At 40.9% G+C, this 15,843-nt stretch overlaps 1 protein-coding gene across 2 annotated transcripts; it reads right to left on the minus strand.

Moving 5' to 3' along the window:
- Positions 1-7,941: 7,941 nt before the first annotated feature.
- fam241a (family with sequence similarity 241 member A) lies at positions 7,942-15,134 on the minus strand. Of its 2 annotated transcripts, none has more exons than XM_084045011.1 (2): positions 14,921-15,134; positions 7,942-9,963 (listed from the first exon to the last, which is right to left on the minus strand). In XM_084045011.1, exons 1-2 carry the CDS (start codon positions 15,023-15,025, stop codon positions 9,574-9,576), a joined length of 495 nt encoding a protein of 164 aa, XP_083901137.1. In that variant the 5' UTR covers positions 15,026-15,134; the 3' UTR covers positions 7,942-9,573. The 2 variants fall into 2 exon arrangements, with proteins under 2 accessions (XP_083901137.1, XP_083901136.1); XM_084045010.1 differs by having other exon boundaries at positions 7,942-9,966.
- Between the last annotated feature and the right edge of the window lie 709 nt (positions 15,135-15,843).

A 15,843-nucleotide genomic window follows, 5' to 3' on the forward strand; every position in this document is an offset into this window, starting at 1 on the left:
GATATTCTATATCTTTTTTTTTTTTATGCCAGATTTTGCTACTACGGCCGCAAACTTCCCATGCAAACTGCTAGCCTAGCCACTTAGCCGACGACTTGATCAGCACAGCTGATTTTTGTATTTTGATTAGGTGTGCTGTCATGCTCGTTTGAGCACGGGTAGAGATACCTGTTGTATAATACTTAGTAGTTAATGGTTAATTAATGAGTTTCAGTTAACAGTTTTAAGGCATTCAAAAAATATCATGCCTATGCCATTGTTATTGTAAATCCATAACTATACAATAATAATTATTTTTATTTTTTACATGTATCTTTACATTGAAATTACTGTATGGAATGTGTTCCAGGGGCCACAATAAACCTCCCAGGGGCTGTATTTGGCCAAACGTATTGGGCCAAACGTTGATTATCATTTTGTAGAGTCACAATAATGGGTATAATACTGCATTCACACACACGACCAAAGTACTCAACCCCGATACTTGAGTCAAAGTATAGATACTCCTGGTCAAATATTACTCAATAGGCGAGTTGCCCTGTCAAAGTTGTACTCTTACTTTTGAAAATACTTAAGTATACAAAAGTACAAAAATGTTAAAATAGTGAAGATAGCAGATCTACAAGCTCAACGTGTCACATCGCAACAGTGTGAGCTTAAGTAGGGCTTACGTGGTTAATTCATAATGTATTTGTTTTTGATAAAAGTACAATATTTGTCTTTGAAATGTAGTGGAGTGAAGGTCAAGTATCAAAAAAAATACAAATACTCAATTATAGTACAGATACTCCAAACAGTATACAGTCCATCACTGCACACAAGTTGCGTGTTTGAAAAGACAACAATGTTCTCATTCTCCTGTTTTACAAAGCTTGAAGCTGAAATGAAAGGTAGCTTAAGTCAGTGGTTCTCAACCTTTTCAGGCCGTGATCCCCCCCCCCCCCCCCAAATAATCACACTTGAACTGGGGACCCCCCACCATGACAACCACGTGGAATTGTTGGAGTTGAGGCATTACATTTAGTTTGACTCGGTAAATATTGTGAAAGACATTTGCCTATTTCTTACATTACTTGACAATTTGACCAGTTTGTATAGTATAGTTTGTTGATTACTTTTGATGCAGTAATGGTATTTTTCTTTTCTTTCTTATTTTAGTTTTGAGGTATTAAAAAGTCCTTAAATTGTCACTTCACTGTAATCTGGGGACCGGACCAAGACGCAGTCCAGAGTGGGCGGGGTCTATGGCAGAGCCTTCTATTAGAGAGTTGCGCCAATGAGGGGTCAGAAACAGCGTCGGTCACGTGGTTCATGTAGGTGAAAATAGTGACAAGGAGCCGTCAACTTCAATGCATTCCATGAACTTCCGGTTTAGGGATTTGTCACTATTCGCCAATGTATGTGTATGTAGAAGACCTGGCCCGAAGGAGTGAACGGAGTTGGCGTAACTCTCTAATAGATGGCACTGGTCTATGGTATGGAACCAGGCAAGGTAATAGGCTCTATGCACAGCAGCCATATTATCACTTCCTTCACAGGTGTTACCAATGATACTAATGAAGGCTCTGTTCCATTTAGTGTAGCGCAGTGGTTTCCACGACCCCCATAACTCTGAGAGTGTACAAATGGAACCAAATGGACCCGTAAGGGTCCATTTGGTTCCATTTGTACACTCCCATTTGTACACTCCCATTTGTTACACACCCGTAAGGGGCCATTTGGAAGCCCATGAGGGTCCCTGGACCCCAACTGTAGACCCACTGGTGTAACAGAGTGTTTCCAGTGGGCCAACATGCACAATATCAGCACCCTGACTCTGTTTGACCAGAATGGAACAGAGCCTTCATTAGTATCATTGGTAACACCTGTGAATGTCTTCATAATATGGCTGCTGTGAATAGAGCCTATATATGAGTAGAGGAAGGAGTACACGGGTGGACTATATTCTATGTAGCTATAGCCTGAAAGAGATCGGAGACCCTAGGACATTGGTTCTCAACGTGGGGTCCTTGGGGGAGTAAAGAGTAGTGGAAGCTAGGCTAAGAGGAGAGGTAACAATTAGCGAACAGCAGTATGGGTTTATGCCAAGGAAGAGTAATGCACTGTTCACCCTAAGAGTGTTGATGGGAAAGAAGGAGAGCGTGTCTGTGTGGACTTAGAAAATGTGTGTAGGGTGCCAAGAGAAGAAGCGTGGTCACGGTGTGTATGTGTGTGTATATATAAGATTGATTGTGTGTATTTGCCAGCATAGATACTTAACAGAACAACACTGAATTTCAAATACAAAAAATATTTCTTAAATCATTTATTTAAACATGGGAGAAATGCAGCATTACATTATTTCATTGGTAAAAGTGAGTCAACAGTGATTTGTCATGTACCATCAGTGTTTTTGTAAGTTTTCATACATTCAGTATTGTACATACATACTTACCTACATACAATATGATCATTGTATATAATGACAATTTCAAAAGTAGGCTTGGATTTAGAACACGACCGATACATCAGCCATTATTTGACAGTTTTGATATCAGTATCAGCAATTGTGTTGCAGATTTGTCCCGATTTTTAACCACTTTAACATGGTATCCCTGCTTTAGGCATGTCATGATGGACCGTCATGTTTACATCACAACGTTAGGTGGAGGCAAAACAAAGTAATGTGGGATTTAAAAAATCTACAGAAACTAATGGTTAGATACAATATAAAACTAAAAGATTAGACTGAGGTGATCATCAACAATGCTTGCTTCTAGTGCACACTTCATATCAGGTACGGTTAAATAAAGTTGTCTTTATTTTCCAAATGGACCCTTACAGGGCTGTAACTCTGAGAGTGTACAACTCTCAGGGTCCTTGAAATGAGTGCATGATGTGTGTCGTGTGTGTTCAAGAAGGCTTTGTTCCTCGTTTTCTTATGGATGACAGGGTGGTAAAAACCAACATGAACTAATATGAGAGTGACGGCACTAGCATTGACTCCCATTGTAAGAATGGAACGCGGAAATGCTCTCAATGAGATAGTTCCATTGTTTGGAACTATAGTCCATAGCGGCCCGCTTTGCGACGAGATCAATGCGTGTCATAACTCTTTCTTTCTATGGGTCTGGTAAAAACAAGCCAACTACTGTATGTCAGACAGACAGTGTTGGCACAGTGTAGCCTATATACTGATTTTGTCCACTGTGTTCTGCTAATGTTTGCCTCCACCTACACTGACTGCACCCACTGAAAAACTTCACACCGTTTACTATCAGAAAAGGATTCTATAGGAGAACGTTTTTCAAATGTTTAAAAATGCCGACCTAGAGAAGGGTTGCGTTGTGAGCTTGTAGAGGCTCGAATCAAATCGAGTTCAGTTTGTGTGCATTTTATATGAACTTGTTTGCACTTGAGGTCGAAACAGTCAGGGGTCTAGGACTCTCCAATATCGGGACTGACATCGGACAGCAAATTCAGTATGAATGAACAACAGTAGCCTATGAACACGTTCAAATGACATTCTACAGTATAATGGGTTTTCATGCATCATCAATGCATAATGTAGTACAATCCAGCATGGTTGATAACCTGTATTACAAAATAATGGATTATCTCATTTGACATCAAGTAATATTGGACAACAGTTCTTAACAGATGAAGGTTATGTTCACACTGGCAGTCCAAATCTGATCATTGTCCTATCCAGTGTTACCAGATTTAACGAGAGAAACAATCGGCCAGGTCTACGAAAACGAGCGCACAATTTTCTGTCCGACAGCCTCAATCTGAACACTCACATGCTGAAACCTGACGTATACTTTGTCGACTGTGTCACTCACTTGCAAAATAGCCGAACTAAAAGCTTGAAGGTCGGCTATCCGTCACAACACATTACAGTGTGTAAATTAAGCTTTATCTGCGCCTATGTCGTTACATAGTTAGCACAGCAACCAATGCAGATAGGTCACCGAGGCGTGAATACACAAAACCGATCTTATCTCTGTCTAATGACGGTGTATACTGTCAGTCCTAAAGATCAGATGTGCCTGCAGTGTGAGCAAAAGCCTTAGCGTGAACACTCACACTGTTCTTTGGCTTACTACGCCTACAGCTAGATGGCATTGTGGTCAGTGGGTCATGCTAAAAATCACTCATTTTTTACCATGTAACTACAGTATATACAGTACTTAGTTGACCGGGGTCCCCCAGGGCTCTATAGCAGGTCCGCTAGCATTTCCCTGCATTCTCTGCACCGAAAACCCACAGTGACTATTTGCGGCGCATGACACGGTGCACATACCAAGTATACATCAGGCATTAGGAGTGTTAGAGACTGGTAAAAGATGGGCCAAATACATCTTAATGTGGGGTTTCTTGACATGAACAAGTTTGAGAACCCCTGGTTTATGAGAGGTTCAGTATACATTCACCAGGTATAGGCTACCAGCTATTTTTGAACATTATTTAATTTGTATAAATTCATCTGTTGAAATCTTTGAGGTATAATATTGAATGTATGTCCTGTTTTGGCCATAATACATGATTTACTTTGATCGTTGTATCGTTCATGGTCAGTCATTTATTTGTTTATTGAAGTCATTTGTCACATATCTGCTCTGTGCCATTTTTGTTTACAAAGCCTAACAAAGGCAAACAGAAACATAATAGGCTCTATGCACAGCATCCATATTATCACTTCCTTCCCAGGTGTTACCAATGATACTAATGAAGGCTCTGTTCCATTTAGTGTAGCACAGTGGTTTCCACGACCCCCATATCTCTGAGAGTGTACAAATGGAACCTTGGTTCCATTTGTACACTCTCAGAGTTACACACCTGTAAGGGGCCATTTGGAAGCCCATGAGGGTCCCTGGACCCCAACTGTAGACCCACTGGTGTAACAGAGTGTTTCCAGTGAGCACACATGCACAATATCAGCAACCCTGACTCTGTTTGACCAGAATGGAACAGAGCCTTCATTAGTATAATTGGTAACACATGTGAATGTCTTCAGAATATGGCTGCTGTGAATAGAGCCTATTCAGATGTTGCATTTCTATATCCCAAGCTGAACATATTCAATTGACTTTTCTTTTGGAGTGTAAGCTTTGAGTGGACATTGGTTGTCTGGGACACTTTACATTCTGAGAGCTTATCAAACAGATAGTATCTTTCAGCCAGGCTAATATATGATAATGACATGATATCTAACCAGTGGTTCTCAAAGTGGGGTCCGGGGACCCCCAGGGGTCCTTGAAGGGGTTCCAGGGGGTCCCCAGTAAAATTAGCTAATATAGCATCTAAACCACTTTAACCCCATATATATTTAAAACATATAAATAGTAGATCTAGAAGCTCAACAACGCGTCGTGAGCTTGTATTTCTGCTATTCTCAACAAATCTTGAAAAAAAAATATTTTGATTATTTTTTTTTACATTTTTAACCACACACATGTTTGTCTTTTCAGATGGGGGTCCGGTCCGCAGCCAACTACATATCAATGTGGGGGTCCTTGACATGAAAAAGCTTGAAAACTAGTCCTTGAAATTATGCTTCAAATCCTAGTGAGATTGAAAGAAACACACCTTCAGTGCAAATTCTATTTAACGCTGCCCTCCTCTGGCCATATGTGGCAACAGCACTCTGTTTAAAATGTGACATTCCAATAATTCACGTTTGGTTTGTTTGCTTTTTCTTAACCAAAATGTTTTCTTGTAAATTAATACTTTGTGGTATAAAGGTGTCGCACAAAAGTAGAGAAAATAGCCAATCGACAAGCTCCTAGCGCATCTCAACACGTTGTGAGCGTGTAGAATAGATCAACTGTCAAGCTACTTATATATAGAATATTTCTGTCCCAAAAGAGGGAGGCCAGGCTCAAGTGCTTAAGTCTAGGGCTTTTATAAAAAAAAAAAAAAAAAATGTTTTCACAATTTTTCAAAAATAGCAGATCTACATTTTTTAATAGCCAAAGAAATCTAAAGTGACACAGATGCGTTCCAGGTCTATGTATGTCTCTTAACTTTACAGCCAACCCTTTAAAATGGTAGTGTAAAAGATTATATATTTTTGGTTAAAGCAAAACTTTTTTTGTTAAAAAGTTAAAGCTCTATAGTGTGATAGTAATCATCGTTTAGTAGCAGTCTCTCCAGCTCTTTAATAAACAGAAAATACATTTTGAGATTGGTTGTCAATTTCATCCAATACCCATCTATCAGCTATACATTTATAGTGTTCCAATTCCAATTCCTGTCTTTCTTTTCTTTGTCATCACTCATACAGGATACCGGATAAACAAGTGGAATTGGACTCGTTTATCCTGTATCCTGTATGAGTTCTCTCCCTGATTGGTAAAATGTGTATCCCGACCTGAAAACACATTTTCTGATTACTAAAGAGCTGGAGAGACGGGGAGACTGCAGTTACTGAACAAACACTCTATAGCAACGATTACTATCAGAATATCGAGCTATTTAACACTTATTGAAACAAAACAATATCACTTACTGCATCTTTAATTGTGCCAGTCTTTACCTTGAAATATCCAGTTATGATTGTAAAATCAATATTATGATCAGTTTGTAACCTCACAAACCTCAAAAGGCTGTATGCAGAAAATAATTGCATGCATTTGTTGATTAAAATCAACTCATTGTTGAGTTGGGTCCGGGGGACCACCATGGGTCCAAATCGACGCCTTACAGGTCTGTAACTGGAGTGTACAAATGGAACCAAACGGACCTTTACAGGTCTGTAACTCTGAGAGAGTACAAATGGAACCAAACGGACCCATAAAATGGGTCCATTGGTTCCATTTGTACACTCTCAGAGTTAAATAAACACTAAGGACTTTACAGTGTAGATTGGGGTCCCAGAGAAAATAAATAAATAAAAGATAAATCAAATGGGGGTCTGTGGCCTAATGCAATATCTCACTGGCGCTCCTTGAAATTAAAAAAGATTGATACTCGCTGGTTCAGTTGACAAGCTCCTGTGACTGTTAGTGAAGACAGTGTTTAGTGGAGGACAGCCCTAGTGGACACAGTCTACATTTCAGATGGATCCACCGTCCAGAAACTATTCATACTGGTGTGATTGTTCATGTACATACATACTGTACCTGCTGCTCTATGCTATGTGTACTGTATATACACTGTATCTAGATAGTTTCTTTCCCCCTCTCCTCATGGATGTAAGTCAAATAAAATGTCATGACTGGAAAAGATTGTTGTTGGGCCAAATCTGTGATTTGTGAAACAGCGTGAAAGGAGCCCACCACACACAGCGATGTGTTTCATAGTAGCACATTGTGTAGAATTATGATGTTTTGGTAGCCATATAGTACACCAGTGAAAGAAACTGCCTACTAACCTTTACTTTTATGACATATCTGAGATCATTAGGATTTTCTGGAAGATTGAACATGCATTCTTGCATGACATGCCCCCATTTCTATAGAATCCAAATGACTGAAACCAGTGATGGTGACTGAGAACTTTAACCCATTGAGACCTGAAGCCGATTCTACATGTCTCCCAAATCTCAACAGTTTTCAGTGGTGCTCAAACTTTGTCATGTCAAGGACCCCCAAAATTATATGTATTTGGCTGCGGACCCCCATCAAAATATTTTGTTCCAGGGACCCCCAGAAGCAAAGATTTGAGTTAAAAATGTTTGCTTTAAAAATATATATATTCAAAGATTTGCACACATTTTCATGATTTTTCAAAAATAGCAGATCTACAAGCTCATAGCATGAGCTTGTATAATATAGGCTATTTTTGAATAGCCCAAAGTATAAAATAATGCTTTTTAGCTCAAATCTAAAAATGACACAGTTCCAGGTCTTAATGGGTTAAGCCATGTCTTGCTTTGACTGCCTTGACTTTTCTTTTACAGTTTCATTTTCTTTCCCCTTACTCCCCCCCTGCCCACCCCTCTGTTCTTCTTTCTGGGAACAACAAAAACGATGGAGCTTGCACAAATAATTTATTTCACCCACTGTTTACACCTGTAAACCTGTGATGTGACAATGAAGTTTGATTCTTTAGTTTAGCCATGTTCCACTAAATGACTTTCCTGACCTCACGATCATTTCAGAGTACAGACATGAAAACATGTCCATATCCTCACTGTTTTTTTTTCTTTTTAGGGCTGTGCCATATGGACAAAATCAAATATGGCGATATTGAAAGATAATATATTAACATTTTCTAAAATAGCAGATCAAAAAGCTCACCACATGCTGTGATGCGACACGTTGTGAGCTTGTAGATCGGCAATTTACCTTTTCAGGGGTAAGTAACATTGTGAACATTGTTAAAACCAGAAAACAACTCATGCCATATCACCATAGCCAAAGTCTTATATCATGGTATCGATATAATATCCACATATTACCCAGCCCTATCTTCATTAAACAGAGTTCGCATTTGATTAAAAAAAATACAGTGATTATAGGGCACATGCTGATGTGTTTTGTTTGTCTTGGTATTTGCTGTTAGGCTGATTGAGAAAGCTTGAAACCCGTTAAACCATAAATCAACCAAGCATCACGCCGCAGGCACTAACTACCAACAACTAGAACCGTTTGCAAAAAGCCATCCACTCTACAAGCTCAATTCCCTCACCAGCGTTTCACCACATCTCACAAGTGTAAACCCTCTATTCTCAGTAAAACTAGTACTTAGTTGACCGGGGTCCCCCCTGGCTCTATAGTAGGCCCCGCTGCTTTTTTTTTTACGGAGCCACGTTTCCGCCGGAAAGCCGTAAAGACAATCCAGTGAAGACGGATTTGACGTCACTCCCAGTACACAGTACTTGCTCCCCTGGTTACTTCCGGATAACGTCGTCAAAAATATAGATTTTTCAATACATGTCGATGCTGAGTATTTGAACCGATTTCGCTACTATCGATTACCATGCTCTCTCATCTCTTGATAAATAACAATGTGTAGCCTTTAAATTAAATAATACATGAGTTAATTAGATCATTTTGTTACTTTCAAAAGGCCTGATCTGAATAGAAAAGACTTACGTTGAAAGAAACATAGTGTGATATTTCTCTTATAGTACCAGAGATAAGCTAAGGCAGGGGTCTTCAACAGGGGGTCCTCAGAGTTACTACAGGGGGTCCGCCAAATCTTTGTGTGATATGATTTTTTTTTTTTTACATTAACCACTTGAACCCTAGCATCTTTTCTGAGGAGAACTTTAGCCAAAAATAGCAGATCTACAAGCTGATGCGAGGCGTTGTGAGCTTGTAGATCGGCTATTTTTGGCAAAGAGTTATAGGTGTAGAGGGGAAAAAAGAGCAGCAAAAGTTTATCTGAAACACCATTTTATATAATATAGAGGGGGGTCCCTGCTTCATCTCTCTCTCAGCTAGGGGGTCCTTGGCCTGAAAACGTTGAAGACCCCTGAGCCAAGGAGATTTTTTTTCATTAAAATCTCAAGAAGCCCCCTCGGTCTCGTCCACGTTTCCTCACGGTACGGGGAAAAACCCCGCATCGGACATCGATATTTCTCAAGGTATTGGTATGGGAGGGTTAAGACATTCCGGGGTGCGGCTGGACATAAGACGACCGCTACTTCTGGATGTAGATGATGATGATGCACAGCGTTCCCACCAGACCCAGCGCCTGGATGCCCAGGAACCAGAGCAGCAGCCAGAAGAAGACGATCACCACCGGCTCCACGATCTTCTCCCCAAAGTACATCTGGGAGAAGCCGGCGGCGCGCAGCGACTTGTTCAGCGTGCCGAACAGCGTGCCCATGCGCTCGCAGTCGTCCAGGAGCTGCTCGCGGGTGGTCGGGTCGTCCAGGTAGGGCCAGCGGGCCGTGGGGTCGGCCGCGGGGTCGTCCCGCCGCGTCGTCGTCACCCGCTCCCCCTCCCCCGGCCGCCTGCTGGCCCCCCCGCTCTCTCTGGCAGGAGGGGGGGGCAGTGGCTGTGGACTGGTCTGGCTGCGGACGACGTCCTCCTGTGGAGGCAAAAAAACAATGTCTGTGTCTGTAATAGGCAGTGGCGGGGAAAAGTACTCACTTTTTTTTACTTAAGTAAAAGTATCGATACTGCAATTTGGAAGTACTCTGTTACGAGTAAAAGTCATTCGGAATTCAAAATTTACTTGAGTAAAAGTACAAAAAGTATCGAAATGTACTTAAAAGTACCAAAAGTAGAAACTACTCATTATGCAGAATGTCCCATTTCACGAGTTTTCAAATGTATACAAATCAAGCTACAAGCTCACAATGCCCATGCGTGCCAATGCGTTGCATTGTGAGCTTGTAGATCGGCTATTTTCAAATGGCCAAAATGTATATAGGGCTGAAGTGGTTAATGTATGTTTTGTAATAATAATCAGAATCTACAAAGTAACTAGTAACTAAAGTTTTCAAATATTTGTAGTGGAGTAAAAAATATAATATTTGCCTCTGAGATGTAGTGGAGTAGAAGTTGGGGGGGGGGGGGGGGGGGGACAAAACTGTGTTTTGACAACAATCTAGGGCTGTCACCATGACGACATTTTACATGACGGGTAATTGTCACACAAAAACATTGCAATTAACGATTTAATTGTGTTTTTGTCGTTGAACACTGGAACATTGAATAGAAATTATCTTTTTTAATAATCTAATCCTCCCTTTTCTGAAAATGACAAATGACATCAAGCTGATTCTGTGCATTGTCAAAACTAGTGTGATATGTGCTGTACGGATCTCCATATATGGGCATATCGGTCATCTATTACAACAGTGGTTTATGATGTATGCAGGCTGCAAGACGTGCAAAGGCTCTCTCAGAAGGAAAGCAAGGACAATGGATGTGTTGGGAAGATGTTGAGAAGCGAAAGCTCTTAAGGAAGGAGATATGGGGCATGAAGCTTTTCGAACCAGCTTCATCCTGCGAGCCACAATACGACGTCCCTACCATCACCACAGAACCTCAGCCAATGGTACGGAGAAGACCCTACATGCCCCCTCTGTCCATCTCCAGCTAAACTTGAAGCACATTCTAGTCGGCTGCAAGACAAGCCTTACGCAAGGTCGCTACACCTGGCAGCACAATCAAGTGCTGAATAGTGGTGGGAAAAAAGGCTAATTTCAGTGAACGAGCGATTTCGTTCACATTCACGGCAATGATTCGTTCAAATGTTTCGTTCACGTTCTCGTTCAGTAGGCTCAGTAGCTCACAACGCGTCGCGATGCGACGCGTTGTGAGCTTGTAGATCTGCTATTTTCAAATAGCCTAGGTATAAAATAGGGCTAAAGTGGTTAAAGTGGTATGTTTTATAATGTGTGTAAAACACCATCACGGGAGCGTTTTTTTTTTACGTTGCGCGTGAACATAACAGTTTCAGAAAGTGAACGAGCTCGCTTGCGTTCGCAGCAAATGAACTAGTTATTTTGAACGAATCGATCATGAACAACACATCACTAGTGCAAGTGTATGGAAGCAGATCAGGCTCATAAGTCTTGATTGTTTATCAAAAAAATGTCAGTGAAAAAATGTAAAGTTAAGTGGAAAAATAAGATTTGAACTTGAAAAAAAATAAAAATGTACCTGAAAGTCTTGAATTTCTAAATTGAACTTTGACAAATCCCAGAATGCATGAAAAAAAACTGTTCAAACGTAACTTTGATTCTTTTTTTTAATACTTTTGAATGAATTAATCATTTTTATTTTTCACTTCAATGTATATTTCGATCTTGGAGTACTTTTTTTTTTCAATTGAATTCTATTTATTTATTTCAGATTCAGATCTGATTTTTACGGATTCAAATCGTTTTTTTTCGGTTGCAGATTATAATTTTTCAGATTCAGATCTTTTCTTTACGGATTCAACTTGAAAAGTTTCAGGTTAACTTTTGGACCTGATTTTCTGTGGGGGCGGGCCTCGACTGAGAGGGGCGTGGTCTGCCATGAGTGACAGGCCAACCAGAGCGGTGTTCTTCTCTGTGGCTGAGCAGCAGCACTGCAGCAGCTCATGGAATCATACAAGGAAGTAAAATGTATAATTAATAAGCAAGAAAGGAAACACGGCCGCAATAAATATAGATCCAGGGAGAAAGCGTGGCAAAATATTGCCGACAAATTAAATGCAAAAGTTGTCCAAAAATATGCAATTAATTTATACGTCCATATAACGTATATGGGGGTCAACAACAGGGGTCCAGGGGTACACGGGGGCCGGGGGTCAACGGGGTTCGGGAGTACCCGCCCCCCCCCCCGTGTACTCCCGGACCCCCGTTGACCCCCGACGGAGGCCACGGGGGTCCGGGGGTACACGGGGGTCCCGTGGCGGCCGGGGTCCACGGGGGTCCCCCGTGTACCCCTGGACCCCTGTTGTTGACCCCCGTAGACCGGGGACCCCCGGCCGCCAAAAGGCAAGCTTTTCACTTGTAGATCTTTGATTTAAGTGTTTATAATTATAATTCCAATATTCACATAAACTCCTCATGTTTAAGCCTAACTGAATTATATATTTATGGAGGTATAAATGAATTGCATATTTTTGGACAACTTTTGCATTTAGGCTAATTTGTCGGCAATATTTTGCCACGCTTTCTCCCTGGATCTATATTTATTGCGGCCGTGTTGCCTTTCTTGCTTATTAATTATACATTTTACTTCCTTGTATGATTCCATGAGCTGCTGCAGTGCTGCTGCTCAGCCACAGAGAAGAACACCGCTCTGGTTGGCCTGTCACTCATGGCAGACCACGCCCCTCTCAGTCGAGGCCCGCCCCCACAGAAAATCAGGTCCAAAAGTTAACCTGAAACTTTTCAAGTTGAATCCGTAAAGAAAAGATCTGAATCTGAAAAATTATAATCTGCAACCGAAAAAAAACGATTTGAATCCGTAAAAATCAGATCTGAATCTGAAATAAATAAATAGAATTCAATTGAAAAAAAAAAGTACTCCAAGATCGAAATATACATTGAAGTGAAAAATAAAAATGATTAATTTATTCAAAAGTATTAAAAAAAAGAATCAAAGTTACGTTTGAACAGTTTTTTTTCATGCATTCTGGGATTTGTCAAAGTTCAATTTAGAAATTCAAGATTTTCAGGTACATTTTTATTTTTTTTCAAGTTCAAATCTTATTTTTCCACTTAACTTTTAATTTTTTCACTGACATTTTTTTTGATAAACAATCAAGACTTATGAGCCTGATCTGCTTCCATACAAGTGTCTGTCTCTTTAAATCTTTACAAACCCCCAGAGCCTAATTGTGCAAATAACTTTTTGGTCTAATTGACATTTCTGTTTCTGCCTAACTCTACTTTCCTAACACAGCTGCTTCATTGTGCCTTATTGCCTATGTCAAAATCACTTTCTGAAGAGACATTTGAAGTCAACTTTTTAACTTAAGCACTTTTTTATTTTTATGTAACACACATTCTGATAGGCTGAGTGCACATAAATAATGCAGGGTGAATCAGTAGTGTTGGGCGACTAGAGTTAGGCAGAAAGCCATTTTGGAATGTAACAAGCTAGCTATCCTTAGATCAAGACTATCGCAGATGTATTTGATCGATTTTGACATTTTTATATCAACGAGTCTTAGCTCCGCCCCCACCCCCCCCCCAGGTTTGCCCTGGAATGTTACCAGTAAAGCCCGTATTTCTCCAAACATGTACAAATGCAAATTATAAAGGTGTTTACCCGATTGCCCCAAATGTTAACTATGTGTCCGGAGTATTTGTGCAATGTATTAGTCCATATTTTTCATTAAGAAGTGTTTTAATCCCGTCTGTGGCCGATTCTGTCGGAAGTTCCCAATGGGCAGTAGTGACGGGGCGCATCTGGTGAAAGCCGGAATTACACTTAATATAAACTAATAAAACGCGGGGGGAAGAATGGCGTTCGGCCACAGACGGGATTAAAACACTTAACATATGGACTAACACATTGCACATATACACCGGAAACCTAAGTAACATTTGGGGCAAGCGGGTAAGCACCTTATATTTTGCATTTGTACATGTTTGGAGAAATACGGGCTCTACTGGTGAGATTCCAAGGCAAACTAGGGGGTGGTGTCTAAGACACGTAGATACGAAAGTAAAAGTCACGACTCGATCAAATACATCTACGATAGCCTTGCTCTAAGGCTAGTAACAAGCATTCTTTCAGTTCTTAACTGAAAACCTTAAAAATATGACTCAGGCAATTTGCTATGAGGCTAACGAAATGAGGGTCCACGGAATAATACTAGCTGTAGAGTACAACTCTCGTAGACGTATTTATGATTCTGACGTTTTCAATCTACGAGAGTTGTAGGGTTCACCCCCATGGAAACAGGGACTTTCTGCACTATGCCCCGTAGACACTCCAAACATGTACAAATGGAAAATAAAGGTGCTTAACCCCACGCCTCAAATGTTAACTCTCGCTACGGGGTAGTAGTTTAATAATCCATATCTTTCAATAAAGAAGTGTTTTAATGCCGTCTGTGGCCGATTCTGTCGGAAGTTCACAATGGGTTTCACCAGACGCGCCCATCTGGTGAAACCCGGAATTACACTCGATGTAAAAGGCAAGTAAACGAGGGTGAAAAAATGGCGTTCGGCCACATACGGCATTAAAACACTTCTTTATTGAAATATATGGATTATTACATTAAACTACTATCCCGTAGCGAGAGTTAACATTTGGGGCGTGGGGGTAAGCACCTTTATTCTCAATTTGTACATGTTTGGAGTGTCTACGGGGCATAGTGCAGAAAGTCCCTTTGTCCATGGGGGGTGAACCCTACAACTCTCGTAGATTGAAAACGTCAGAATCATAAATAAATACGTCTACGAGAGTTGTATTCTACAGCTAGAATAATACAATAATCGGGGGGTCCTTGACATGAAACTGTGTGAGATCACAGCTGTGCCGTCCACAGGGTGTCTGTTTACATTCACTACAGTACAGTACAGTACCTGCTGCCGCCGCTGTGTGTTGTGTTGGATCCCTTCAAACTGTTCAAAAGGACCATGATGGTTGTGATTATTCTGGTGATGATGATGAGCCACCGTGGCGGACATGTTGTTTACTGATATTGCACTGTTGTTGTTGGAATCAAACGTAAACAAACAGACGGCAGGTGAACTTTCCTCCAAATCAAATCCTCTCACTGACTTTACTTCCCGGTCTGTGGGGTCATGTCACGTGACTGGTTGGTCACACCCAGGGTTGCCATGTCTGCTTATTGTAAGCGACTTTGGACTTGGTTTTATGTAAAGTTGCTTGTAAATATTGGGATTTTCTTGGCCTTGTTGTTAAAGTGCAGTTGTTCATTTAGGCTTGTTTCTAAAGTGTAGTTGTTCATTTAGGCTTGTTTCTAAAGTGTAGTTGTTCATTTGGGCTTGTTTCTAAAGTGTAGTTGTTTATTTGGGCTTGTTTCTAAAGTGTAGTTGTTTATTTGGGCTTGTTTCTAAAGTGTAGTTGCTTATTTGTGAGCTTGTAGATCGGTTATTTTCAAATATCCGATTGACATAGGTTTGAAGAAGTGCAAGTGACGACCTTCGCTTTTTTTCGGCTCGTTTTCATAAACCTGGCTGCTTATTTCTCTCGCAAAATCTGGCAACACTGGTCACGCACCTCAAGCCCTTTTTCCTGTTAGCACCAAAATAGCAGATATACAAGCAACATGGACGCGACGCGTTGTGAACTTGTAGATTGGCTATTTTCACCGGACGACACCGTCGTGGCCATGAAACTGCGCGACCGTCCAATCAACGTGCTCGGGAGGCGGGTTCAAACAGTGCCCTCCGTCCAATCAACGCCCAGGAGTGGATCTCAGCAGGTTTGCTGATCAGGTCTAGAGCGGATGCGGAAACGGTACGTGCATGTGTGGAAATGA

Source organism: Gymnoscopelus microlampas (assembly GCF_963454915.1).
Source record: "Gymnoscopelus microlampas genome assembly, chromosome: 20".
NCBI classification, from domain to species: Eukaryota; Metazoa; Chordata; class Actinopteri; order Myctophiformes; family Myctophidae; genus Gymnoscopelus; species Gymnoscopelus microlampas.

What these genes read in the sequence shown, in the direction of transcription:
- fam241a (XM_084045010.1), bottom strand. Translation starts at nt 15,025, where the DNA reads ATGTCCGCCACGGTGGCTCATCATCATCACCAGAATAATCACAACCAT. An exon ending in ACACACAGCGGCGGCAGCAG is followed by an intron (nt 9,967 to 14,920) that starts GTACTGTACTGT and finishes TTGCCTCCACAG; the next exon opens with GAGGACGTCGTCCGCAGCCA.